The sequence below is a fragment of the Mobula birostris genome, chromosome 15 (genome assembly GCF_030028105.1).
Source record: "Mobula birostris isolate sMobBir1 chromosome 15, sMobBir1.hap1, whole genome shotgun sequence".
NCBI classification, from domain to species: Eukaryota; Metazoa; Chordata; class Chondrichthyes; order Myliobatiformes; family Myliobatidae; genus Mobula; species Mobula birostris.
The window spans coordinates 49,924,799-49,952,180 of record NC_092384.1 but is presented as its reverse complement, the minus strand read 5'-3'; the positions used below and the strand labels follow the sequence as shown (position 1 = coordinate 49,952,180).

At 39.8% G+C, this 27,382-nt stretch overlaps 2 protein-coding genes and 2 non-coding genes across 5 annotated transcripts in view; all 4 read left to right on the top strand.

Annotated features, from left to right (window-relative positions):
- spg7 (SPG7 matrix AAA peptidase subunit, paraplegin) overlaps positions 1 to 7,938 on the top strand; it is a 36,521-nt gene extending 28,583 nt beyond the window's left edge. Inside the window, exons 16-18 of one of the 2 annotated variants that reach the window (XM_072279751.1) lie at positions 2,685 to 2,762; positions 6,446 to 6,669; positions 7,582 to 7,938. In XM_072279751.1, coding sequence (XP_072135852.1) covers positions 2,685 to 2,762; positions 6,446 to 6,646 — 279 coding nt within the window. In that variant the 3' untranslated portion in view covers positions 6,647 to 6,669; positions 7,582 to 7,938. Of the gene's footprint in view, positions 1 to 2,684; positions 2,763 to 6,445 lie in introns of both variants that reach the window. The other variant, XM_072279749.1, reaches the window with a different exon arrangement.
- Positions 7,939 to 19,011: 11,073 nt separating this feature from the next.
- rpl13 (ribosomal protein L13) lies at positions 19,012 to 25,303 on the top strand. The gene is made up of 6 exons (XM_072279748.1): positions 19,012 to 19,113; positions 19,894 to 20,023; positions 21,850 to 21,991; positions 22,334 to 22,507; positions 24,330 to 24,386; positions 25,082 to 25,303. The coding sequence occupies exons 2-6, from the start codon at positions 19,920 to 19,922 to the stop codon at positions 25,238 to 25,240; spliced, it is 636 nt and encodes a 211-aa protein (XP_072135849.1). The 5' UTR covers positions 19,012 to 19,113; positions 19,894 to 19,919; the 3' UTR covers positions 25,241 to 25,303.
- On the top strand, positions 21,019 to 21,100 carry LOC140210790 (small nucleolar RNA MBII-202). The gene has a single exon (XR_011889292.1). It is a non-coding gene; the product is annotated as a small nucleolar RNA MBII-202 (small nucleolar RNA).
- LOC140210798 (small nucleolar RNA MBII-202) lies at positions 24,189 to 24,269 on the top strand. Its single transcript, XR_011889298.1, has one exon. It is a non-coding gene; the product is annotated as a small nucleolar RNA MBII-202 (small nucleolar RNA).
- Positions 25,304 to 27,382: the final 2,079 nt, after the last annotated feature.

The following is a 27,382-nucleotide window of genomic DNA, read 5'->3' as shown; positions in this document are numbered from 1 at the left end:
AATGGAAGAAGCGGTGGAAACTACTTCTTTGAGGTATGATTCTTCTGCTAAGCTGCGTGCCATTGGAACCTCTGATTTACATTTTGTTGCTGTGTTGTGGGCTGACTGGAGTGATCTGGCGCTTAGCTGTCCCCGGGGGAGTTTGAGGTTTGGAGCAGTGTGTGTGGCCTGGACACAGGACACAAGTCTGTGATCGACTCCATTGCTTCTCTCCAATTGAAGTCAACAAATGAGAGTGGAGGTTGTTCAGCGCCATCTGCCTGTGTTAGGTTGGTCATCCTCTCCCTCTCACAAGCTGCTGTTGATGAAAAGTGTAGGAGTCTTGGGACCTACATTGCCAGGATTGATTGGCGAGGCTGTGGACTCGTTTTGGGTAACTTTGAGGTTCATGTTGCACGTGTGCCTGGATTCTGGTTACTTTTTATTTTGCTGTTTTTGAGTGGTCTGAGCAGGGCAATCGATGCGGACTGGGGCACTTTGGCAAAGAATGGCTCTTCGACCTGCATTGGATAGCAGTGCAGCGATGAACTGAACACTACTGGCTTGATGTTTGATGCTCTGTGTGTCATTTGGTTGCCTTTTGCCATTTGAACACGTTGTTCTTTTTTTTTCCCTTAAGAGTTTTGTTTTCTTGAATGGGTTCCATCGTGTTTCTTTGTTTTATGGCTGCCTGCAGGAGGACAAATCTTAGAATTGAAATCTTTATACGTACTTTGATAATAATCGTACTTTGCATAACCCAGATATTCTAACAAAAAATGATACAGGAAGTAAGCTTTACAGCAATAGTAGAGAAAACACTGGAATCCATTTTTGAGGGTACTTGGAAAATAGGTAGTTGGACAGACATATAATGAACTTATGAAAAAGAAATGAAATTTGAAATCCTGCTGGAATTTTGAGGTTGTAGCTGAAAGAATGGACGTGGGTGAATCTGCAATAGTATATCTGGCCTGTCAGAAGGCATAAATAAGATGACACTCAAAAGTTGTCAAAGTTAGAACTTGCATTATTAAGGATGATGTGCTGACATGAGATGAAGATGAAAAATGTATCTGTTATTTTCAGAGTGCCATGGGGTACCAGCTGTTCACAATCTACTTTGTAATCTGGAAAATGGGACCAGGTGTCATATACCCAAGTTTGCTGATAATACAAAACTAGGTGGCATTGTGGGCAGAATGACTTCAAGGCTATATGGACAGTGAGGGGAGGTGAAGTGCTATATGGTATTTCAATCTGGAAGAAAGAAAAACGAAATACATTAGATTATGAGGACACGCAGTTCTCTTTTATTGTCACTTAGTAATGCATGCATTAATAAATGATACAATGTTCCTCCAGAATGGTATCACAGAAACACGAGACAAACCAAGGCTAAAAAAAACTGACAAAAACCACATAATTATAACATATAGTTACAACAGTACAAAGCAATACCGTAATTTGACAAAGAACAGACCATGGGCACGGTAAAAAAAGAAGTCTCAAAGTCTCTTGAAAATCCCATCATCTCACGCGGACGGTAGAAGGAAGAAAAACCCTCCCTGCCATGAGCTTCCAGCGCCGCAAACTTGCCGATGCAGCACCCTGGAAGCACCTGACCACAGCCGACTCTTATTTAAAAAGTGAGAGATTGAAGGCTGCTGGTGATGCTTATCAAATTACTGAGTCTTTGGTGTCCTTTTGCTTAAGTCTCTGAAAGCTGATACGCAGATACATCATGTTTAGGAAGGCAAACAGTACATTATCCCATATGAAACTCCTACACATCTTTTGTGTTTTTTTTAAACTAGTGCCACTCAGATGGAAAACTGATTGGATGTGGAGAGGTTCACCAAATTGATTGCTTGGATGGTTGGGTCTATTGTATGAGACTCATATTTATTGTGTGACATGATCAAACTGGGCTCTGATATAAAACCAGAAAATGCTGAGGGCACTAAGGTCAGGCAGCATGTGTGTAGAGGGCAGGGGGGAAAGAATTCTTCTTTAATTTCAGGTAAAAGACCTTTAACCAGAGTGAGAAAATAAGTTATTTTTTAAGTTGTGGAGGGACTGGGTGAGAGATATCTTGACTTTGAAAAATTAAAAGTTGATATAATTGAAATGTACAGAATTATTTAAGGAGCTTCACAAGTTACTCTAAATCTAGATATAGAGTACATAGTCTTAACACAAGGATTGGCTATTAAGGGCTGGGATGAGGAATTTCTTCAAGTGGCTAGTAAATCTTTAGAATCCTCTACTCATGACAGTTGTGGAGCTTCAGTTGCTGAATATATTAAAGAAACAGATCATTAAAGTAACTGTTCAGGGAATACAGGAAAATGACATTAGAACAGAAAAGTGCTGACAGGAAAGATCAGACATGATCTTTATTGAATGGTCGAACAAACACAAGGAACCTACTCCTTTTTCTTATCAATGTATTGTGTGATACAGAAGTAGATATACTTGTGCATTTGTAGATCTTGAAATGTAATTTGTGTTTTTGTGGAGAAGTGCATTTTGTTATCCTTGATTGACATTGGTTCTTTTGGAAGTACTGTTGACTTAGTATTCTATGATATAGATGTTAATAAAAAAGAGTAAGTGTTTCATGACATGATTGTTAATTTGGATCACTTTCATAACTTTCATGTGCATGCTCAGTTATACTTCACTGATTTTCAATTCTATAGGAAGTCAAGTTGCTGGTGGCTCGTGCTTACAGACACACAGAGAAATTGATAATGGATAACAGGGACAAACTTAATACAGTAAGTATTTTATTGCTGCTTATTCTGTAACTGCACACTGGAATTAAGGGATGGAATGAATGTTTTCTTCGTTAAAATACAGACGATGATATTTGGGCACAAAAAAGCCTAAATTTTTAATGTTGGTTTAAATTTTGTTTTCAACTGTTTTGTCTGGAATGTTACGTACCCTGTAACTGGGTTGTCAAACCAGCAGAAATGGAACACTGGTTGGAGTCTGTGATTACTAGAAACTAATAAAGTTTTATTAACAAAAATAAGCAATACAGTACACTAACCGCAAGGATATAAGTGTAACAGGTTAGCAATGATAGTATACACATATACACAGACATAGGGTAATAGGAATCAACCAAGCTCTATCGCAGTCTAGGGGTAAAATGATCAGTCTTAAGGTGAAGCAGAGTTCAGTTCAGTCTAGTGTAGTTCGAAGTAATCGCTGTTGTACCGTTGGGGCCGGGGGAGAGAGAGAGAGAGTGAGAGATACAGTTGAGGTTTCAGGCAAACCTTTCGATGCCTTCTGATCCCGCTGTGGTCACCGACTGTGATCCCTCCATTCCAGATGCGACCGTTCTTCCGTGGTGAACCCGGCACCCAGGCAAGGGCGGACACACAACAGGTCCCCACTGGTCATACCTTTACACCCTGTGATCCTCTGGCCGATTCCCGCGAATCGGTCCTCCAAACTCCCACCAACTTGTGGGGCACAATGCTCTTTCCAGGGTCTCGTGGCGTGTGTATCGTGCCTTAGCAAACCCGCTATTTTTATCCCCCTGATGGGGTATCACCTGTCCATCAAACTTCACACTTCCTATTGTCTCAGCAGGATTGTTAATGAACAGTTCAGGTTCAAAGCAAACTGTCTGTGGCAGACGTTAACATACTGAATTATGTGTCTCTCTCTCGTTATCTGTCTGTTCTCCCATAAGCACTTTGAATGGCTCTCCGTTGTCTCTCGTTATCTCTCTCATTAACATCATCTGTTCTGCAGCTCTGCTTGGCTTCACACATGACAGGAATTAATGGTGATAATTGACATTTAGAATAAAATCCAGTCCCATAAGCGGTAGAACTATCCCTCACAGCACCAGAAATCCAAGATCTACCCACAACGCAGTATTGTCTGTGTGGAGTTAGCATGTTCTCCCTGTGTGGGATGCTCTGATTTCCTGTGAAATCTTAACGATGTGGGTTGGTAGGTTAAGTGGCCAGTCTTGCATATAGTTAGGTGCTAGAACATGGGGACAAATTGATGGATTATAGTGAAATAGCCTATTGACTAAATTTGTAGGGCAAAGGAATTGCTTTGCGTCGGTAATCAATTGATGGGCTTCATTACCCCAATTTACATAATAAAAAAACATTTTTTTTAAGACTCTGTTTTCAGTCATGTTGAATGAAATGCTGTTCTTTCTGCCACAGTTGGCATCCAATACTGCGAGAGCTGGTGTTCTAGATATTTGGCAGTGCTTGGCTCAAGATAAATGTAGGAATACTCTTTGCATCGCTTTTTAGAGGGAGACTTGCAGATTTCCAGCTGATTAGCCTTTTGCTGGGATAGAATTGCTTCATTCTTTCAAGTATTCTGATTTAACTTTCACTTGCTTCTGTTGGATTATAATTCACATCTTAATTATTTCACCTGCACACTTTCCTGCCAGCACAGACAATTTAAAAAAAAACATTAGAATTTTCTTCTTCCCCACCCCCCCATGTATCATTTCCCAAGGTATTGTATTACAGACAAAACTAATTTCATTTGTTTACCAGATATAGAAAAATGTTTGTTGGAAGTGATGTTGCTAAAAAATAGACCTGGAGAGTTTAAAATTGAAACAGTTTTCTTTTTGCAAAAAAATTAATTTGTTTTATTTAACCAGTGTCGCTTTTGAAGTCCTCTCAGATTACTGAGGAGAGACTCCACCTGCCTATCATATGTAACTTCAAATGCTACACTTGCATGAAGTAAAATTCACCCATTTTAAGTAGCAAAGTAAGAATGTTCAAGTTGGCCTTTTTTTCCCCCTCCCTCAGTCAAGTCCTTGGCAGGGTTGACAAGTGCTCCCAAATGCACTGTCCTTATCCAGGGAAGCCAATTGATTACAAAGGTGCTGGTCATATAACATTAAATTTCAAGCTTTTGGAAAGCTATTTTGGAGCAAAACTAATCACCAGCCATTGTTTGTTCTGTGATTCCTGAAAATGGAGTATTCTGCAAAAATGAGCTGTATTTACACTATCTGCTCTGGTCATGAAATTTGCTACACTATTGCAGAGTTAGTGCTGTTCACCTTTACATGGGCAAATCTTACAAAAATCTTTCCACTTACATGGTTTGCTTGTAGCCAGCAGATAGAAGAATTAAGAAACACCAACAATATAGAAGCTAGAATTTGTTTTCCTATAGCAAATAACAGATGGACACTGGGAGAGAAATTAAGAGACTGTCTGCAAGGGATGACTTTATTATTATTCCAGTGAATGTCTCTGCAGAAAGAGAAGGGGTAGAGATAGATCTTAGGTACCAGGAATGGCAATACTTTGACAATCTTAAAACTTAATTTCTGGAATTATTACCATTCTACCTCTAATTAACCAGTCACCCTATTTTAATTAAAAACACTTATGAATATGCCTACTTTAAATGTACTAAATGGAAGTAGTCCAAGAGTGTAAGAACATGTATGTAAAGAGCAGCAGGCTATTTGGCCCCATGAGTCTGCTGCTTCATTTAGTAGGATTGTAATGGTGTAACCTCCACTCTGGTTCCCATGTTCCTGTGTTAATCTTTCAGCATGTTGCTCATAAAGCATCTTTTTGCCTGTGCCTTACAGATTTGATCTCTTTCCACTGCTCTTTGAGGAAGAAAATTCCAAAGACCTGTGACTCTAAAGAAAAATGTTCACCTCATCTGTCTTAAGTATTTAAATAGTGTCCTATACCTTTATAGGTTTTCCCACAAAGTACATCCTTTTCATGTCTACCCTGTCAAGACCAGCCAGGTCTTAATCTGTACTTAGATCAAGGCCTTTTTTCACTTTTCTGAATTCCAGCAGGAACATGCCAGCCTTTCAAATCTTTCCTGATTAGACAACACAACCATTCCAGATAGTATGCAAACATGAGGAAATCTGCAGATGCTGGAAATTCAAGCAACACACATAAAAAATTCTGGTGAACGCAGCAGGCCAGGCAGCATCTATAGGAAGAGGTACAGTTGACGTTTTGGGCCGAGACCCTTCATCAGGAAGGGTCTCGGCCTGAAACGTCGACTGAACCTCTTCCTATAGATGCTACCATTCCAGATATTAGTCTAGTAAGTTTTCTTTGAACTGCTACCACATTAACATCTGCTCTCAAATAAAGAGAAAGTACTCCAGATGTGGTCTCAACTATCTCTGTAACTGAAGCAAAATCACCCTACTTAATTCAGTTTCACCAGCAATTAATGATAACATTCTATTAGTTTTCCTAATTATATTCTGTACTTGCATGTATATGTATATCATATGTAGATTCTTTGCATTCTCACATGCTGTATTTTTCAATTACAATTGCCTCCAAATTTAAGCATTTACTCTGGTTTATCAGTTCAAGTTCTATCAAAGGTGTAATTTTGAGTTTAGAATGATGATTTGTGACATATTTGAAATAATTATTAGAGCTTATAAATTCAATTTCAGCTTGCAAATGCACTTGTGGAGAGAGAAGTTCTAAATTATGATGACATTGAGTCACTTATTGGGCCACCACTCCTTGGCCCAAAGAAGAGAATACCACCCCAGAGCTGGATTGAAGCTGAGAAGGATAAGCAAGATACTAGAGAGCATGAGCCTCCAGCAAGACCTCTTCAGGGCAGTGACCAAAATCTACATCCTGTTTAAAATGGCTGTTTGGAAAAGCTGAGGTGATTGTTGCAGTTTTGCAAAAGGATGGATGAACCATTATGAACGATGGTAGGGATGCGATTAGAGGAACCAAAGGGGTGAAATTATTATTTGATTATGTACTATTGGGCATCTCAAGTGAACTGAGCATGAAAGCCTTTGTTGACAATCCAGTGCAGTACAGGAAATTAGAAATGCCATCTTTCAGAAGATGAAATAAACTAATTGATTTCTTGAATGAACATCAAAGATCTCATTACACGAGTTTAATGGGGATAAGGAAAATTATCGCTGTTTATGGGCCTTTATTCTACAAAAGCAGATTATCTGGTCATCACAATGCTTTTGGAGGAGCTAGCTGTGTACAAGTATTAGCTTCATGATTTCCTGTGTTCTAGGATAACCAGAACCTTGAAAGGTGAGCAGTAAATCCAAAATCCTTTTTATAGAGATCTAAATAAATAGAACCAAAATAGGAAAATTTTTAAAAATTATTTTGGAAATCTGAAATAAGAACAGAAAATGCTGGAAATTCTCATTGGTCAGGCAGCATCTTTGGCAAGAGTTACAGTTAATTGTTTTAGATTGAAGACCCTTCATCTATTCTGGTTTTGTATTAGAATGAAAATATGGTTATGTGCAAAAGTAGATAGACACTATATAATTAACTGTCACAGAGACTAAAGTTATTTCCTCTTCTGTCCTGTTTCTATTGTTTGATCAACATGAAATGTGATTGATTGTAGTTTATGTTTCACTGTTACTGCATTGATTTCCCCATAAGGGATTTTTTGCCCTTTGGGTTCAGTGTAGTTGTGAGTTTTTCATTATTAATTATTTAGAGATCACTGCCTTTCATTGGAAGGCCGGTTAAAATAGATATAGATATATCTTCAGTAATTTTCCATTAATATTTCTTCTCTTTCCTTCAGGAAAAGGCTTTCCATATTTTTTTTTGCACTAGGACATGGATTTGCATTTTATTTACTCCACCAGTAAATGGATGATGAATAAAATTGCCTTTGAAAGTAATCTGTTCTGGTTCTAACAAAAATGCTTGGTCTGTGATGTGTAAATTATGTTCAAATGGCTATTGTGAATATTTGTACAGCAAGATAATCCATTTAATATCTTCCATGTAAAATGAGCTATTGTACATGTGCTTCTAATCTCAATGAAAATTGTTAACTGATCTAAGACTTTCCCAAGTTTTTACTAAAACAGTTTAGAACATATAATTGATATAGATAATTTTAATGACCTAATTAAGGTAATTTACAATGCTTTGAATTTCTGCATAAATAAAATCTTTGTATGACAGATTAATGTGCATGTATTTATTAAAAAATCAATCTACCTTCAAATGGATCAAGTTATGCCCTACAACAAAGGTAAAAAGATTCCATTGCACAATTCAGAAAATAAACGTAAATTCTGTATACTAGCTGATATTTAATGACAAATGCAGCCATGTTGTGTTAATGTTAATTGATTCCTGTCTATTCAAACTAGGTACAGGTTACCTACTGGAAGTTCTCACAAATGCAATAATTCCCACACTTAAATACTTCATTTGCTATTAATTACTCTGGACTGGTCTGAAGCTGTGGAAATGCTTTCATAATTGCAGCTTATTCTTTGTCCATTGTGTTAGTTTTATTTACAATTGCCTGATTTTAGCTACAAAAATAACATTCAGATATGTTCCAAAGATGGTTTCCTATATGGGATTGTTCATCCACTTCTGAAAGATTCCTCATCTAGACTAAGTTTTTTTTCTTGGGTGAACAAGTAGCAGCGGTACTATAGAGTTAATATTTCAAATTAACAAGTTAGTAATTACCTTCCTCCAAATATTCTCCTACTTGTTGCATTTTTTGTCTGGCTAAGATATCCAGCATGGGTAGTATTTCAAAGTTCAAAGTAAATTTATTATCAAAGTATGTATACATCACTATATACAACCCTGAGATTCATTTTCTTGCAGGCATACTCAATAAATCCATATTCGAATCAGTGAAAAACCTCACCAACTGGGCATTCAACCAGTGTGCAAAAGACAACAAAGTCTGCAAATATAAAAAGATAGAATAATAATAATAAACAAATATGCAATAAATATCAAACATGAGATGAAGAGTCCTTGAAAATGCAATTTAGGTTGTGGGATTTCAGTGATGGGGCAGGTGAAGTGAAGTATTTGGTTCTTAGTTCAGATCATTTCCCTCCCTGAGCAATGAAGAAAAAAATCTCCAGTACTTTATTTCTGATTGCAGATTTGTATTGGAATCTGTGTCTATGAGTAGATATTGTCTTTGTAATGTCCTAAATTTGGAAAGTCTGTCATAGACCATTGCCTGGTTCTGTATGAAAATGCATGGCACTTTGTAGCAATGAATTAGGGTGTATTAATAGTGGTGGGCACAGATGTATTAGTAGCTTTAACCTTTTTTTTGTTGACATGAATTTGGGAGCGACAAAGTTTAAGAACAGTATATCTCATGGTGGGGAATGGTCAGCTGTTTGGAGTATTACATTAAGTGTAATTCTTGCCTCAGACTGAATGGTTTGTATGCTGTGTAATGAATGGAAGAGGTATGAGAGCCTGCTATGGATTCTGACTTTCTCTTCCACTTCCAAATGATGTTCTAATAGCAACATCTCAGTATTGCTTCCACACTGTAAGCCATGGATTTCACTTGGGGCATTTTTGCAGTGTTATTCAGCAAATTACACAAATTATTTCATTTCTGAGTTCCAGGCCGGTGTGGCCCATCCTCATTTGATGTGATTATTCGGCATAGGTTTTATTTGTACTGAATCCAATCTTGGGTAGATTTTCTCTACAGCTCTCAATCAATAAAGAACAATATTTATGTATTACAACCTGCCATCTGTGAACTTATATGAATCCAAGATCATGACTGTTTTCATTATAAATGATTTTTTATTTATGTGTTTTCAGTAGCTTTTCAAATGCTAGCATCTTAAACATTTTACTTGAACATGTGTACTCTCATTGTCCTATCACAGAAACAACTAATTTAAATGCATGTGGTATTAATTTATACAATTGGAAAAAATATTTTCTCCATATATTCTTCTGACATGCAAAAAGGTCATTTTGTTCATGGACTCCATGATGGTTTACAGAATAATCCCATTCCCCGTTAATTTTCCCCAGTTTGTAACACTTGCAAGCTGTGGCCAATTTGCATGCCTTTGGGATACGGGGAAAACAGTGCATCTGTGGGGAAACCCTTGCAGTCTCAGAAACCACCCTGCAGTACCACATATCAGGATTGAACCCAATTTGCTGGGGCATTGAAAGACCACTCTGCCAGGTTTTCCACAAACTTGTAGGGGTATTAACCAGACTATTATGAAATATGAACAGCTGCCGCTATTACTGTGTGGTTCAGAATCTCCGGAGAAGGCCCTGAATCCTCGGATTGCTTGTTTCGGCGGCTGGGATGAGGTCGATGGCGCTCGGGAGGCTGTATCGGAGGGGCTGGTCAGAGGCTTGAAGTTTTCGGACGGACAGACGAACTCAGTGTCGGCTGTTGTCGGGTACTTCCAATGCATCGGCAGTTGTCGGTACCTGGAGGTTTATGGCAGGGAGTTTCTCCCTTTGCCTGCTGCTATCGGGGACTCAGGAGTTGATCGACTCGGGACTTTTTACCGTGCCCGTGGTCTGTTCTTTATCAAATTATGGTATTGCTTTGCACTGCTGTAACTATATGCTATAATTTTGTGGTTCTGTCAGTGTTAGTCTTTGGTTTGTCCTGTTTTTCTGTGATATCATTCTGGAGGAACATTGTATCATTTCTTAATACATGCATGCATTTTTAAATGACAATAAATGAGGACAGATGGTTCTCATAAATTAATCTAATCTAAAAATAATTCTCCCTTCCAGCCGAGTTTCATTGTGATATCCATCAGTACCACTGGAACAGGCAGACAGAACTACAACTGAACATACCATCTGGGATGCACTTTTACAATAAGACCAATATGAGAAAATCTGCAGATGCTGAAAATGTGACATTTGCAATTTACAATATGACATTGTAACAAAAGCTGCTTCTTAATCAGTTTCATATCAAAAACTATATTATTTGTTTCTAAAGTAGAGTGACTTCTAGAATAAACTATGGACACACTTTCTCAAAGAAAGACTTAATGATTAAATTTCAGCCATAATACCTGACTAAACTATTGATGCAGGCTTACTTCTTCACCTTTGATTCACTTCTTCGCTTTTCCAGCCCATCCCCTCCCTGCTTCCCCTCTCCCACCCCTTTAGCTTTCCCCTTACTGGTTTTTCACCTGGAACCTACCAGCCTTCTCATTCCCACCCTCCCCCCACCTTCTTTATAGGGCTTCTTCCCCCTCCCTCTTCAGTCCTGACGAAGGGTTCCGGCCCGAAACGTTGACTGATCATTTCCACGGATGCTGCCCGACCTGCTGAGTTCCTCCAGCGTATTGTGAATGTTGCTTTGACCCCAGCATCTGCGGAGTATTTTATGCCCTCGAAATAGAGCTGCCCTGCCCTTTTGCTCCGGTAGGTGTCGTTGCTGAGGCTGGCTGTGCGCATGCGTCGGGCCCGATTTCCATCATGGCCGTTCGGGTCTCGGGTGAAAGCCAGCCTGTTGATTTTTGGCGAATGAGCAATTTTATACGAATATGTAACCCTGAACTTTGCCTGCATTCTGTAAGTTAGCGCATTTTAACTCGATTTAGCCAAAAAAAGTGCCGCTATAATGCACCGTTTGCGCTGATTGGAGGTCACAAACAGACAGCATGAGAGTTTTAGTAGTATACAGAAGATAGATACTTAGCTACTAAGATATTGATGTAGATTAACATGACTTTTGCTAAAAGATTATTTGTCTCTTTGCACCACCAACTGGTTGCTGATAGAAATACATTGATTGTTCCAATGCAATTAATCGAGCTAAAGATGTAACATGAATTTTTAATATTCATTAAGATTCTATAAAGTAGGGGACATGATCTGTGGGAATTTGTATAGTTTAAGTCAGTACTTTCAGAGGGGATGAAATATGTTTTTTTTAAAGATAGCAATAAGCTTTACACCTAAACAATTTATCAGAATCAAGGTTAATATCACAGGCATATGTTGTAAAATTTGTTTGTGGCAGCAGTGCATTGCAATATATGATTTAAAAAAACTATAAATTACAATAAGTATTAAAAAAAATGAAATAAGTAGTGCAAAAAGAGAGGGGAAAATACTGAATTAGTTTCCTTGTCCATTCGGATATCTGATGGCAGAGGGGAAGAAGCATTTCCTGAAACATTGAGAGTATTCAGGCTCCTGTACCACCTCCTTGATGGTAGCAATGAGAAGAGGGCATGTCCTGGGTGATGGATTTCCTTAATGATGGATACTGCCTTTTCGAGGTATCATGTTTTGAAGGCATCCTGGATGCTGGGGAGGCTTGTGCTCATTATAGAACCGGCAGTGTTTACAACTTGCCACAGCTTTTACATTTGTGATGCAGAGTGTATATGAGGCAGGTGAATAAATTTTTTCTGAAAATCAACTTTAATATAAATAAAAATATAAAGCAAATTATTATTGTAATATGTATAATTTTTACCAACTAAGTGGCATAAATTTCAAGAATGTAGGATAATTACATATATAAAAAAGACAGTTTGGTATTCAATTCATCTGGCAAGCTTGAAATTTGAAGGCTTTTAATTAAAGTTAAAATGCAACAAATGGTATAAGAGTCTTGCAAATTGCGCTGTCCACCTATTGAACTTAGCTGTGTCTACTTGCAGCAAAATTCTGGTAATATTAGGAAGAATGAGAGAATCACTTACTTTTCTAAAGGCAAAAATTAAATGTCAATTGCGACAGCTTTCAGAACTTCAGGACATTCCAGAAAGGATTACACTCAATGCATTTTATTGATGTCACTGTGATGCTGAGATAAATTGTTATAAAGGATTCATGATCTTTTACATTCACCAGAAGAGAACAGAAGAGCATCATGGTTTAACATCACATTAAAAAAAAATGTAAGCTCTGACCGTCTAGCATCCCATTAAAGGTTTTTTCTTGTTACTTTGGATTTAAGCCTTCTGATTCATTGTCAGATGTAGTCAGTCTCTTTTGTCTGGGTATAACTTGCTTCCATACAGTGTGGTGTCTGAAATGAAGCTTAATTCTCAGCTTCCAAAGAAGCCAATGTGGTATGTGCAGACTTTGCCAGAGGTGGGTGACTGGGTAGGAGGGCATTATTAGAAATTGTACTATCCTCCTGTTTCATCTGGTCTTCTACACATGAAGAAATGAGGTTTACAGTGCTTTTTTTTCCCCAAGGTATTTAATTGGTCTTGAATAGGGCTTTCTACAGTTCTTTGATGTTACACATTTTCAAGGAACTGTTGAGAACATCCTTGAAATGATCCTTTTGGTAAACTCCTACTGTGATGGAAACTGACTTGTTTTAAGAGTCTGCTATCAAGCATGTAAATTATGCAACCTGGCTATTGGAGCTGGACGAGTATAATTGCAGTAAAATTCTGAAAATCTGGTATATGATTGTTCACAAAGAACAATAGTTCAGCATCTGCCTTACACATTAACATCAGTGACTAAATGAGTCTATTCCAGTCCAACCCAAGAAAACAAGAATTGGTACCTGTGTTCAGAAGGTTGGTCCAGAATGGCCTCCAGCGCTACCACCCCACCAGCCTCCGGGCCCAACATATTATTCTTCGTAACTTCCGCCACCTCCAACGGGATCCTCCACCATCAACTCTGCTGTCAAATGCATCTCCCCCATTTCACGCACATCGCTCTCACTCCATCCTCCTGTCACCCCACTAGGGATAGGGTTCCCCTGGTCCTCACCTATCACCCCACCAGCCTCCGAGTCCAACATATTATTCTCCGTAACTTCCGCCACCTCCAACGGGATCCCACCACTAAACACATTTCCCTCCTCCCCCCCCCGCTTTCTGCAGGGATCGCTCCCTACGTGACCCCCTTGTCCATTTGTTCCCCCCATCCCTCCCCACTGATCGCCCTCCTGGCACTTATCCTTGTAAGCGGAACAAGTGCTACACATGCCCTTACACTTCCTCCCTCGCCACCATTCAGGGCCCCAGACAGTCCTTCCAGGTGAGGCGACACTTCACCTGTGAGTCGGCTGGGGTGATATACTGCGTCCAGTGCTCCCGAGGTGGCCTTCTATATATTGGCGAGACCCGATGCAGTCTGGGAGACCGCTTTGCTGAACACCTATGCTGTGTCCGCCAGAGAAAGCAGGATCTCCCAGTGGCCACACATTTTAATTCCACATCCCATTCCCATTCTGACATGTCTATCCACGGCCTCCTCTACTGTAAAGATGAAGCCACACTCAGGTTGGAGGAACAACACCTTATATTCCGTCTGGGTAGCCTCCAACCTGATGGCATGAACACTGACTTCTCTAACTTCCGCTAATGCCCCACCTCCCCCTTGTACCCCATCTGTTATTTATTTTTATACACACATTCTTTCTCTCACTCTCCTTTTTCTCCCTCTGTCCCTCTGACTATACCCCTTGCCCATCCTCTGGGTTCCCCCCCCCCCCAGCCTTGCCTTTCTCCCTGGGCCTCCTGTCCCATGATCCTCTCATATCCCCTTTGCCAATCAACTGTCCAGCTCTTGGCTCCATTCCCCCCCCCACCCCTGTCTTCTCCTATCATTTTGGATCTCCCCCTCCCCCTCCCACTTTCAAATCTCTTACTAACTCTTCCTTCAGTTAGTCCTGACAAAGGGTCTCGGCCTGAAACGTTGACTGTACCTCTTCCTAGAGATGTTGCCTGGCCTGCTGCGTTCACCAGCAACTTTGATGTGTGTTGCCAGAATGGGGCTGTGCATTTGTCGGAGCAGGGTACTTCATGTCAAGTGTGTCAGCGGAGTCAGGCTTCAGAGTGCTGAAATTTCATTTAAACCATAAGACATAGGAGCAGAATTATGCCATTTGGCCTGTCGAGTCTGCTTTGCCATTCAATCATGGCTGATCCTTATTTTTCTCTTCCTTCACCCCAGTTCCCAGCCTTCTCCCTGTAACCAGTCAAGAACCTATCAATCTCTGCCTTAAATACACCACAGCTGCATGTGGCCACAAATTCCACAAATTCAGCACCCTTTGGCTAAAGAAATTTCTCCACATCTCTGTTTTGAAAAGGTGCCCCTCTATCCTGAGGCTGTGCCCTCTTGTCCTAGACTCTCCCACCATGGGAAACATTCCTTTCCACATCTACTCTGTCTAGGCCTTTCAACATTCGAAAGGGTTCAATGAGATCAGCGAGTACAGACCCAGAGCCATCAGATGGTCCTCGTATGATAACCGTTTCATTCCTGGAATCATGCTTGTGAACCTCCTCTGGACCCTCTCCAATGCCAGCACATCTTTTCTAAGGTGATGGAGGGTTACATTGATGGAGAGGTCATTTCCAGCAGACTCAGTTATATCCCCATTTTAAAAATTTATCTGTGCAAAGGCAGAGCCCCAATCCATCATGAATAAAAGACCTTTGTGTATTACCATACCATAGGAGCTATTACCAAGAAGACAGCAGCACCCCTGCTTTCTTAGAAGTTTGCGAAGATTTGGCACGTCACCTAAAACTTGGACAAATATCTTTAGATGCGCAGTGGCAAGAATACAGATTGGTTGCATCATGGAAACATCAATGCCCTTGAATGGAAAAGCCTACAAAAGTAATGGACACAGCCCAGTCCATGGTAAAGCCTTCCCTACTATTGAGCTCATTTATAAGGAGCACTGTCACAGGAATGCAACATTTATCATCAAGAACCCCTACCATCCAAGCCATTCTCTCTTCCTGCTGCTGCTATCAGAAACAAAGTGCAGGAGCCTCAGGTCCCACACCGCCAGGTTCGGGAACAGTTATTATCCCTCAGCCCTCAGGGTCTTGAATCAGAAGGACTGATTTCACAACCTATGGACCCACTTTCAAGGACTCGACAACTCATGTTCTAGATACTTATTACTTACTTATTTTTTGTATTTTCAGAATTAATTATCTTTTTACACTTTGGTGGTTTGTCTGTCTTTGTTGTGCAGTTTTTCAGTGACTGGTTTGTAACTTTGTATTTATTGTGAATGTCCGTCAGAAAATGAATCTCAGCGTAGTATATGGTGACGCATATACAGTGCCTATAAAAGGTATTCACCCCGCCCCCCCGGCTTTGGAAGTTTTCATGTTTTGTAACATTGAATCACAATGATTCAATTTGGCTTTTTTGATGCTCACCAGCAGAAAAAGACTCTTTCATGTCAAAGTGCAATCAGATCTCTACAAAGTGATCTAAATTAATTACAAATATAAAACACAAAATAATTGATTGCATAAGTATTCACCTCTCCTCCCTTTAATATGACGCATCAAATCTTCACTGATGCAGTCAATTGGTTTTAGAGGTCGCATAATTAGTTAAATGGAGACCTGTTTTTGAAGACCTGTGTGCAATCAAGGTGTTTCAATTGATTGTAGTAAAAATACACCTGTATCTGGAAGGTCCAACTGCTGGTGAGTCAGTATCTGGGCAAAAACCACACCATGAAGACAAAAGAACACTCCAAGCAACTCTGTGAAAAGGTTATTGAAAAGCACACGTCAGGAGATGGATACAAGAAAATTTCCAAGTCACTGAATATTCCATAGAGTACAGTTAAGACAATCATCAGGAAATAGAATATGGCACAGCTGTAAATCTGCCTAGAACAGGCCATCCTCAAAAACTAAGTGACCATGCAAGAAGTGAGGGAAGCCATCAAGAGACCTATGACAACTCTGGAGGAATCACAAGCTTCAGGTAGTGTTTGCCAGAAAGCATATGGGAGACTCTGAAGTCAACTGGAAGAAGGTTCTATGGTTGGATGAAACCAAAATTGAGTTTTTTTGGCCATCAGACTAAATGCTATGTTTGGCATAAGGCAAACACCGCACATAATCTAAAACACACCATCCCTACCATGTAGCATGGTGGTGGCTGCATCATTCTGCGGGAATGCTTCACTGCAGCAGGCCCTGGAAGGTTTATGAAGGCAGAGGGTAAAATAAATGTAGCAAAATATAGGGAAATCCTGGAGGAAAACCTGATGCAGTCTGCAAGAGAACTGAGACTTGGGGGAAGATTTGTTTTCCAGCAGACAATGACCCCAAGCATAAAGCCAAAGCTACACGGGAATGGCTTAAAAGATCAAAGTTAATGTCCTTGAGTAGCCAGGTTAGAGTCCAGGCCTCAATCCAATTGAGAATTTGTGGCTGGACCTGAAAAGAGCTGTTCACTCATGATCCCCATGCAATCAGAGCTTGAGTAGTTTTGTATAGAAGAATGGGGAAAAATTGCAGTGTCCAGATGTGCAAAGTTGATAGAGACCTATCCACACAGACTCAAGGCTGTAATTGCTGCCAAAGATGCATCTACTAAATACTGACTTGAAGGGGTGAATACTTGCAATCAATTATTTTGTGTTTTATATTTGTAATAAATTTAGATCACTTTGTAGAGATCTGTTTTCACATTGACACAAAAGAGTCAAATTTAATCTACTGTTGTAAAGCAATAAAACATGAAAACTTCCAAGGGGGCTGAATAATTTTTATAGGCACTGCATGTACTTTAATAAGAAATTTACTTTGAACCTTGAACATAAGAAATAGGAGTAGCCCACCAAAATCGTAAGCATGCTCCACTGTGCAATATGTTATGGCTGCTCTGTATGCTATATTCTGTGCAGTATAATGAATTTACTGTATTGTACACACAGACCCAGGTTAATGAACAGGTTCTATTTATACAAATATTAGTTAGTTTTGTCCATAAGTCAGACAATGCATAAATATCACTCAATGTGGTTACCATCCCTTCATTGTATTCTAATGAAATCTATTAAACATACAAGACTGATAAGAAAGAGCAATTACTAGTAGTGGGGGTATGGAGAGAGGGGAAAACACTTCTACTTGTAGGAATGAATGTTTTACATATATTGGACTTTGAATGTAATAATTTAATGGAAGCTTGGTTGTATGTTGGGGTATCCGTAAATTAGGTGTTCATAATCTGGGTTACACCTCTACTTGTGTCGGTAAATGGAGTTGGTTATTCATAGGAGTACCATTCGATACTCTTGAAAATCATCTAGTGTGGCACCACCAAACTCTCGAGATGCTGGATATTTTGAGTGGGGGATTTCAATCTGGGAAAGGATGCTGGGGTGGTTCATCTTGCCGGTGGATTTTGGAGGATTTTATGGATACTGCATTAGTGGTTTGTTTTTAGTGCTTTGAGGTGCCTCTGTAGGTAGTCCAAGTCTCCAAATTATGAAGGAGGGCAAAGCTTGCTGCTGCCTGATAGATTATGAACTTTTATTTTGCGGAAATTGAGTCTTGTTCCAGATACCAACTATCCTTTGTGTGAAAGAAAAATCACCCTTTAGATCTCCTTTCAGCTTAAATCTTGGAAACAGACATGCTCGTAAATTTTTATACTTAGTTTTTTATATATTTTACATATTTCAGAGCTGATCTAAATTTACTACTGTTTTAGATCTGTGGTGGCCAGTGCTATCATGTTTGCTGTTGTGTGCTGGGGCAGCAGGCTGAGGGTAGCAGACACCAACAGAATCAACAAGCTCATCCGTAAGGCTAGTGATGTTGTGGGGATGGAACTGGACTCTCTCACGGTGGTGTCTGAAAAGAGGATGCTGTCTATGTTGCATGCCATCTTGGTCAATGTCTCCTATCCACTACATAATGTACTGGTTGGGCACAGGAGTACATTCAGCCAGAGACTCATTCCACCGAGATGCAGCACAGAGTGTCATAGGAAGTCATTCCTGCCTGCTGCTATCAAACTTTACAACTCCTCCCTTGGAGGGTCAGACACCCTGAGCCAATAGGCTGGTCCTGGATTTATTTCATAATTTACTGGAATAATTTACATATTACTATTTAACTATTTATGGTTCTATTACTATTTATTATTTATGGTGCAACTGTAACGAAAACCAATTTCCCCCGGGATCAATAAAGTATGACTGTGACTGTAAGATACAAGTGTTGCAAAACCTCCATCGTTTCTTTTTTGATTTTATTTTGGACAAAGTTGTTGGTGATCATGTTGGAATGGTTTCAGGTTTTCACTTTATGCATAAACTGTATCTGAAATTTTAATATTTGTCCTCTCGTTTTTCATTGCAGCTGTTCCTCGCCACAATAGCTCCACTTGACTTGGTTGTGAAAGAAACAACTCAGTTCGAGTGCCCCTCCCTGAGCGGGGCGGAAGGCACAGGTCAGCCGCCTCTGCGCTGATTGGTCAATCTTAGCTCGGTCTTCATATCCCAGCATTACTGGCGGTGCCACCCTCTTTTCCCGCGGCCATTTTTCTGCAGACGGTACGTGTTATGCGGGAGCGCGTATAAAATCTGACTCCATCGTAATATTTTGTTCGGCGATCCATCTATGCAACGATACGCAGTTAAACGGGAGAAAACAGACTGTTAATATCCGCGACGATTTTGACCGACAAATGTGCCTAAAGCCGACTGGCAGGGTTTCCGTGCATCGGGCCTAAGGTGGAGGCGGCAGGCGGGCTGTACGGATGATGGGTCCTTACCTCCGGAGGTCTCGGGTGAGCGGGGCCGTGTCGGCCTCTTTAATGGGCGGCGTGGTGCCACTTCCAAGGGTTGTGGTGAGGAGTTTTAGAATAGTTTTACCTAGTAAAACCTGAAAGCATTCACCATGTCCGACACTTCTACGTGGAAAGCCTTAACGTTTCACACCAGTAACCTTTTACCGCAGAAGTTCATTCGGACGTCTGTTTTTCATTGTGGAACCCCTGTCCCGTTCGCTGTGGTTGAAGTGCTGAGTCGATAGCACATTTTTTCGTTCCTTGTTTCTAGTTTGTTTCCCAGTAAACGCTGCGTCTAAAACCGAGATTAATTATTCTTTTGGGAGGTGCACAAAATGGACGTAAGAGCCGAGTTTGATGTTCATTAAAGCATTTCAATGCGTTCTTCACATTTTCGAATGCTTATTTTTCTGAAGAGTGGCGGAGAGTTTCTGCTAATGTACGGTCAAGTCATTCCTGCCGCCTCTGGGGGAATATCCGTAGTTCATATAATAACTGCATTATATCTGATCTATTATTTAATTGGTATTCACTTTTTACTTAGGTGCTTTCACCGTTCAATAAGCAACAATGGCCCCAAGTCGGAATGGGATGATCCTGAACCCTCATTTCCACAAGGATTGGCAGAAGAGGGTCCGTACTTGGTTCAATCAGCCAGCCAGAAAAATACGCAGGTATTCTTAACACCAGTCCATTAAAAGGAAGTGTGTATTTTTTTAAAGGAAGGGAGTGGTAGCTAGGATAGCCCTTGGTTGGACGGAGTAGTATTTGTGTACACATGTTCTGCTGACAGCCTGAGTTATAGACAGAGCTGTAGAGCAGGGGTATTAAGTACATGTGTTGCTCTGGCATTTGTCTTGTAACCTGCAGAGAAAAAGACAGGAAACTGAAAGTTGTACAACGAACTATTGTGCTCCTGTACAGAGTTCTATCTAGAGCAGAGTTGATACTGATTGAAGCTTGCCATTTGCGCTGACTAGCTCCATATCAGGATGAAGGCTGCAGCATGGATTCGGTGTGATCTGATGGCATACTGAGGTGTGCACAGGTGGTGCTGTGCATGGTATGTTGCGAAGAGAGCTTACAAAGAGAGTCAAATAGCGACTGGCAGTCCTTCCCCTTCAGCTTGTTCTCCTATTTTCTCCTTTCCTTTTAACTCCTTCCCTGCATTAACTTACCTACTGTTGAAACCCTAGTGGTGTTTTTGTCTATTTTACTCAAAGCTCCCCATCCCCACATTCTCTACTTAAATTTTGAAAGCATTCAAAATATCACCTAGTTCTAAGTAGTATTGTCTGGGTATTTAGAGGAAATCTTGGCATGATCAATGCTGGGTGTCAGTGAAACATTGTAGTAGTTTTGAGAAATTTATTTTGGGGATGCAGTTGGATTATTGTGCCAAATATTTTCAGTTTTTCAAATTTTGAATTGATCCCTAATGAGTTTATAGATTTAAAATTGAGGAGTCATACCTGTGCAAGATTAGTGAATGGGGTGATAGTCAAGAAATTATTTTAATCAGTATTAATAGGCAGTTCAATGTGTTTCTACCTGGCTGGGTACTGAAAGAAATTAAAATAATGTTGTCAGCAACATCAAAGGCCAAAGAATGAAAGCAATGAATTAACCATTTTGTTTTGTAGTCGTAGGTGATAGTTCCACAGTCAGATGATGACACTTTCTCCGGAATCTCTGTACATTAATGATGAGTACAGTTGAACCCTTTCTGCTGATGACTGTGTACTATCGTAAGGGTTTTTAAAATTCTTTACCAGAATAAGTTTTTTTTCTGTTAATACAGTGAATTATTACATTTGTTTCCCTTTGGGCAGGGCAGAGAGATCAGGAGGAAGGAAGAAAAGTCTTGAGTTTGTCATATGCCCAAGTACATGTATGCATGGGGGAATGTAAAAATGTTATGCAACACAATCACAGATATATAACATTGTATAAGATGCATTAACTAGAAAAAACATAATGCCTATTTTCCCACTTGAGGTTAGTAATTAGGGTTGTACTTGGTTCAAGAACTGAATGGTTGAAGGAACTGTGATGTGGGATTTCAGGCTCCTGTCCAATCAGGGCAGCGAGAAGATGGAATGGCCTGGTTATTACCTTGAGGCAGTGTTTCTAATTGTGGAGAGGGATGGGACCATGATGCATTGGGCAGAGTCTGTCACTTTGTAGCCTTTGGCATTCCTGTACATTCAAATCGCCATACTTGACTGTAATCAACCAATCTCAACAGTATGGAAGTTAGAATGTTTGACAAGCTGAACTTCCTGAGAAAGCAAAAATGCTGTTGCACCTTCCTTGTTATTGGGTCTATATTTTGGACCAGGACAAGTTATCCAATTTATTAACACGCAGGAATTTTAAAGCTGTAGACTAGACGGGTGCATGTCTGCTTTTCTCAAGACAACAATCAACTCTTTAATGACTGAGTTCTGTGTTTTTTCTGTGAACAATTGTAATAGAATGCTCTAACATCTGTTAATAGACGGAAGGCACGGCAAGCTAAAGCGCGTCGCATTGCTCCACGACCAGTTGCTGGCCCCCTTCGACCAGTTGTTAGATGTCCCACTGTAAGGTATCACACTAAAGTACGTGCTGGACGAGGCTTCAGCTTGGAAGAATTAAAGGTAATTTTTTAAGCCATATTGGTATTGAAGATTGAACTGGTCTGAAATAGCACGTAAATGAAAAGGGGTTGGATTTCCACTTGTTTTGTTTGGTGCAGAGGGGTTGTGGTCCAGCAAATTTGAGTTTTGTGTGTAATTGAAAGAAAAGACTAACGAGATCAAATACTGTAGATAATTTGGCTGAAACTAGAAAATGAGCTTGCAGTTGTGTTCAAATGGGGCCTTTTTAAACTTCTTGTAAAGTTACTATTTACGTGCTCTTCATCTTCAAAGTTCAAAGTAAAATTTATATGGGCATGTCACTACCGAGATTCTAATAAAATGTGTTTTTGGACATAATAGGCAGCAGGCATCAACAGGAGAGTGGCACGTACTATTGGTATTGCAGTTGATTATAGGCGTCGCAACAAGTCAACGGAATCTATTCAGTGTAATGTTCAGCGTCTGAAAGAATATCGTTCTAAGTTGATCATCTTCCCAAGAAAGGCATCTGCTCCCAAGAAGGGAGATTCCTCAGTAAGTGTGCATTTAAAATGTTTAGGTCCTGAATTCTGGGGGAGCTTAAGAAGCTACTGATTTTTAAAAAAATATATATTTTCTGGTTGTTTAGGTAGTACCATAATTAGATTTCAAATGAAATAGTGTCTAGATTTGTATATTTTTTGAAATAATTGTATGAATTATTTTACTTTTGGGGAGCTAAAGAACGTCAGGCAGGGAGTTCTCATAAGGTTAGGTGTATCATTGGGCATCTCTGCAACTGGCAGATTAGCAGCTATGACTGTGTTCTAGATATTGCAGTTTGGTGTGCATATGTTTAATCAATTTAGAAGATTAACCTTGTACTGCAAGTAAAAGCTTGGAAACAGAAAACCTACAGCACAATACAGGCCCATGTCCCTACCTTGGAACTACCTGGGCTTTACCCATAGCCCTCTATTTTTCTAAGCTCCATGTAGCCATCCAGGAGTCTCTTAAAAGACTCTATCGTTTCCACTTCCACCACCGCCACTGGCAGCCTATTCCATGCACTCAGCACTCTGCGTAGTAAAAAAAACACATCCCTGACAGCTCCTTTGTACCTACTTCCAGGTACCTTAAAACTATGCCCTCTTGCACCATTTCAGCCCTGGGGAAAAGCCTCTGACTATCCACATGATCAATGCCTCTCATTCATTATCTTCTACACCTCTTATCAGGTCACTTCTCATCCTCCGTCACTCCAAGGAGAAAAGGCCGAGTTCACTTGACCTATTCTCATAAGGCATGCTCCCCAATCCAGGCAACGTCCTTGTAAATCTCCTCTGCACCCTTTCTATGGTTTCCACGTCCTTCCTGTAGTGAAGCGACCAGAATTGAGCACAGTACTCCAAGTGGGGTCTGACCAGGGTCCTATATAGCTGCAACATTACCTCTCAGCTCTTAAACTCAATCCCACTGTTGATGAAGGCCAATGCACTGTATACCACCTTAACCACAGAGTCAACCTGTGCAGCAGCTTTGAGTGTCCTATGGACTCGGACCCCAAGATCCCTCTGATGCTCCACACTGCGAAGTCTTACCACTAATGCTATATTCTGCCATCATATTTGACCTACCAAAATGAACCATCTTGGATTACTAAATGACTTGGATTTCATTCCTTTTTGGGGTGTGGTTAGCAAAATGCCTTAAATCTCCATTCAAATTTTAATGGTTGTTAATTATGTGTGCAGAAGTTTATTCCTTTGTACGTGATGAGAGACAGGAGAGTGAAAGACTGGTGTAATGAAATGGGTTGCAATGCAGGATTAGGAAGAAATGAGGCAGTCCTGGCTAGAGTTTATTAATGAAATGGTTAGAAAGGGAGTTCCAAAATTGGAAACTAATTTGTTACATTACCTGTGGATTGAAAAGGGTTATTTTGAGTCTGTCTGGAAGAGATGGATAAAAGAAGTATTAAGTATTTAAGCTTGATAAAGGAAGATTTAATTTTTTATTTGAATTGTTTTTCCTGGGTAGTACTTAGTATTGGGAATGTAGAATACATTCCAAAATATCTACATACAGAAACGGAGCAGGTGGGTACACCTGGCAATGATTATTTGGGTCTGGAGTTAGCTTTGGTGGTAATATGCTGACCAGTAATTCTTAGAGAAGCAATTTAAAAATACTAAATACTATGCCTTGTCTGAAAGTTATATCACCAGTCAAATGATGATAATTTCTCCGGAATCTCTGTACATCTTTGATGAATTTCATTGAACCCTTTTCCATCTGATGACTGAAGTACCTAATTTTATTTCAGTTCTTTGCTTTTGTTTATTGGCGTTTGTTAATGCAAATTTCTTTTCCACAGGCTGAAGAAATTAAAGTGGCAACTCAGCTAACTGGTCCTGTCATGCCAATCAAGAATGTGAGTAATTACTTCTATATTTTAAAAAATGCTCAAGTTTCAGTTGATTATTTGCCAGCTCCTGAGCAGATTGTGGGAATGCAGTCTGGATGCTGACAAAAGTGCATTGCCTTTCAACCTAGCTGAGTGAATTAAAAGATTACAAAGAGAGGCCTATCTTGATCCTGTTTCTTTTTGTGGGCGGGGGGGGGGGAGGCTTGTGGATCTAATTATTTAGATACAAGTTCATTCCATTACGGTAGTGCTAATGCTTCCATGTCTTTTTCTCAGTGGATTAGGACCCTCTTCTTAATTTAGCCTATATAAATGTAAAGTATTGTGAATACACAACTAGTGTCAAAACTGCTAATTCTGGTTACATTTCTTTAAATGGTAACTTGTTTGAAAGTGCTGAAGTGTGAGGTATCCTGCACCTCAGACACTTTCTCTGGGAGGATTGGGGATTTCCTTTTTTGCTGCTTTCTTCCATTTGGAGTAACTGGACTTAGGCTGGGGTAGGTTATTCAGGAAATTCATCTGGCAGATTTGAATTGGAAATTGAACAATTAACTTAGCGAATATGGCAATGTTTGGAGTCGAAATTTGAATTGAGTTGCTTTACATTACTCGAGGTTTGTCCATGTGCTCCTTGCTTTTGTTGTAGAATTGCAAGCTTGTATGTATAGCATATTTATGGAAATTATTTTGCTTTCCAGGTGTACAAGAAGGAGAAAGCTAGGGTAATCTCAGAGGATGAGAAGAATTTCAAGGCTTTCGCAAGTCTTCGTATGGCCCGAGCAAATGCCCGTTTGTTTGGAATCCGTGCCAAGCGAGCAAAGGAGGCAGCAGAGCAAGATATTGAGAAAAAGAAATAAAATTTTAAAAAATCGAACTCTTACATCTAAAGCTCGTGAGAAATAAATTGTCATTCTTCACAATATGGCATTCAGTTTCTCTTTCAAGGATATTTGATATATTCTGGTCTGTGATGATGGACATTTCTAATGACTTGATATTCTTTGCGTGTTACTAGAGTAGTAGGAAACTTGGCTAAATGTAAACAAAAATTGAAGAACCAGGTAAAGCACTTTGAAGATTCTGTTGACCAGAAAGGAGCAGTATCATGCATGGCTTTGGTGTAACACTTTCTGAGATACGTGCTCAGAAATTTAACTGATACTTGAGTAGAGTTTAGTAAGTTTTTAATTAGAACTTGAAAAGAATGAGCTTTAAATAATCAATGAGACCATCTTGAGTTAGGATTTATACATGTTCTCTAGCTCCAGAGGGTTTTAAAATTTAAGTTATTTAAAAAAGTAACAATGAATCTACTTCAATTGCAAGGAAGTTATGAATCCTAGTTTTCTGCCTTAATTACTCATAAAATGTGGTATGGTCTTCATCTAAATTCTAAATCTCAATAATACAGGCACAATCTGCCTAAACTAAACACACAGTTGTACTCATGTCTTTATTGAACATGTTTATCATTCACAGTCCAGGCTGGAAAAAGTGTGTGAACCCTTGTATTTAATAACTGGTACCACGAACCTTTCACAGCAATAACCACCACCAAATGTTTTCTGTAGCTTCTGATCAGACTTGTACAATGGTGAAAGGAAGTTTTGACCATTCTTCCATACAAAACTGCTTCAGTTCATCAATATTAATGGTGTATTTTGCATGAACAGCCCTCTTCAGGTCATGTCACAGCATATCAGTTGGGTTTAGGTCTGGACTCGACTTTGCCATTACAAAACACAAAGGTACTTATTTTTAAACCATTCTCTCAATCTACTTCTGTGTTTTGCATCATTGTCTTGTTGCATCATCCAACCTATAAGTTTCAGGTGACTGCTACCCTGACATTCTGTAAAATGTCTTGATAGAATTTTGAATTCATTGTTCTCTCAATGATTGCAAGCTATCCAGGCTCTGAGGCTGCAAAGCAGTCCCAACCATAATGCCCCTAACACCATGCTTCACAGTTGGGATGATGTTTTGGTTGTTGATGTGCATTGCCCTTTTCCCTCCAAATGTGGTGTGCATTTCTGCCGAAAAAGTTCAACTTTTGCCACAGCTGTCTACAGAACATTGTCTCAGAAGTGTGGAGCATCCAGGTGATCTTTTGCAATGAGTGTTTTCCTTCATATTGGCCTTTTATGGACACCATTCTTGTTCAGTGTTGTTTTTGCTGTTACCCTTGAGTTCTTTTTCCACTTTCTGTTGCATATTGTGATCTTGGTGTGATCTTTGTAGGATGCCCACTCCTGGGGAGAGTAGCAATAGTACTGAATTTCCGCCATTTGTAGACGCATCTCTTACTGTGGACTGATGAACACTCGGGTCTTTAGAAATGCTTTTGTATCCTTTACTAGCTTCGTGCATCTACATTTCCTCTTCTAGGGTCCTCCAAAAAGTTGTTTTGATTTAGGCATAGTGCACATAAACCCCTTTCTTGAGAAGAGCCAGCTGAAATAACACGCAAAAGATAGGTTCACTAGCATTTTTTTGTGCGTGTGGCTTGAATTTCCAGCATTGCAGATTTCCTTGTGTCTGTGGCTCATAAATAACCTGACGTGTCTCTGTTATAGGGTAGGGCACGTCTATAACCCACGCCTCCAAACCCATTGACTGAAACACCTGATTCCAAATAAGCTTTTGTAGAAGGCATTACCCAGAGGTTCACATCATATTTTGAACCTGAACAAGGATTAAATGGTGTACTGGGTAATGAAATGTACAATTGTTATTAGTTTAGGCAGATTGCGTTTGTCTATTAGATGAAGAGCAGACCACATTTTATGGGTAATTAATGCAGAAAACTAGGTGATTACAAAGGGTGCACAAACATTTTCTTGCAACTTTAAATATTTAATTGTGTACAGCTGTCACTGGGCAATAGAGTTGCACCGTCAACAAATGGGTTTTCTGTGGGTACTCCAGTATCATAGAGACATGCGGGATTGGAGATCAATCGGCTCCCGTAAATTGTTCTAATTTTGTAGGTAAGTATA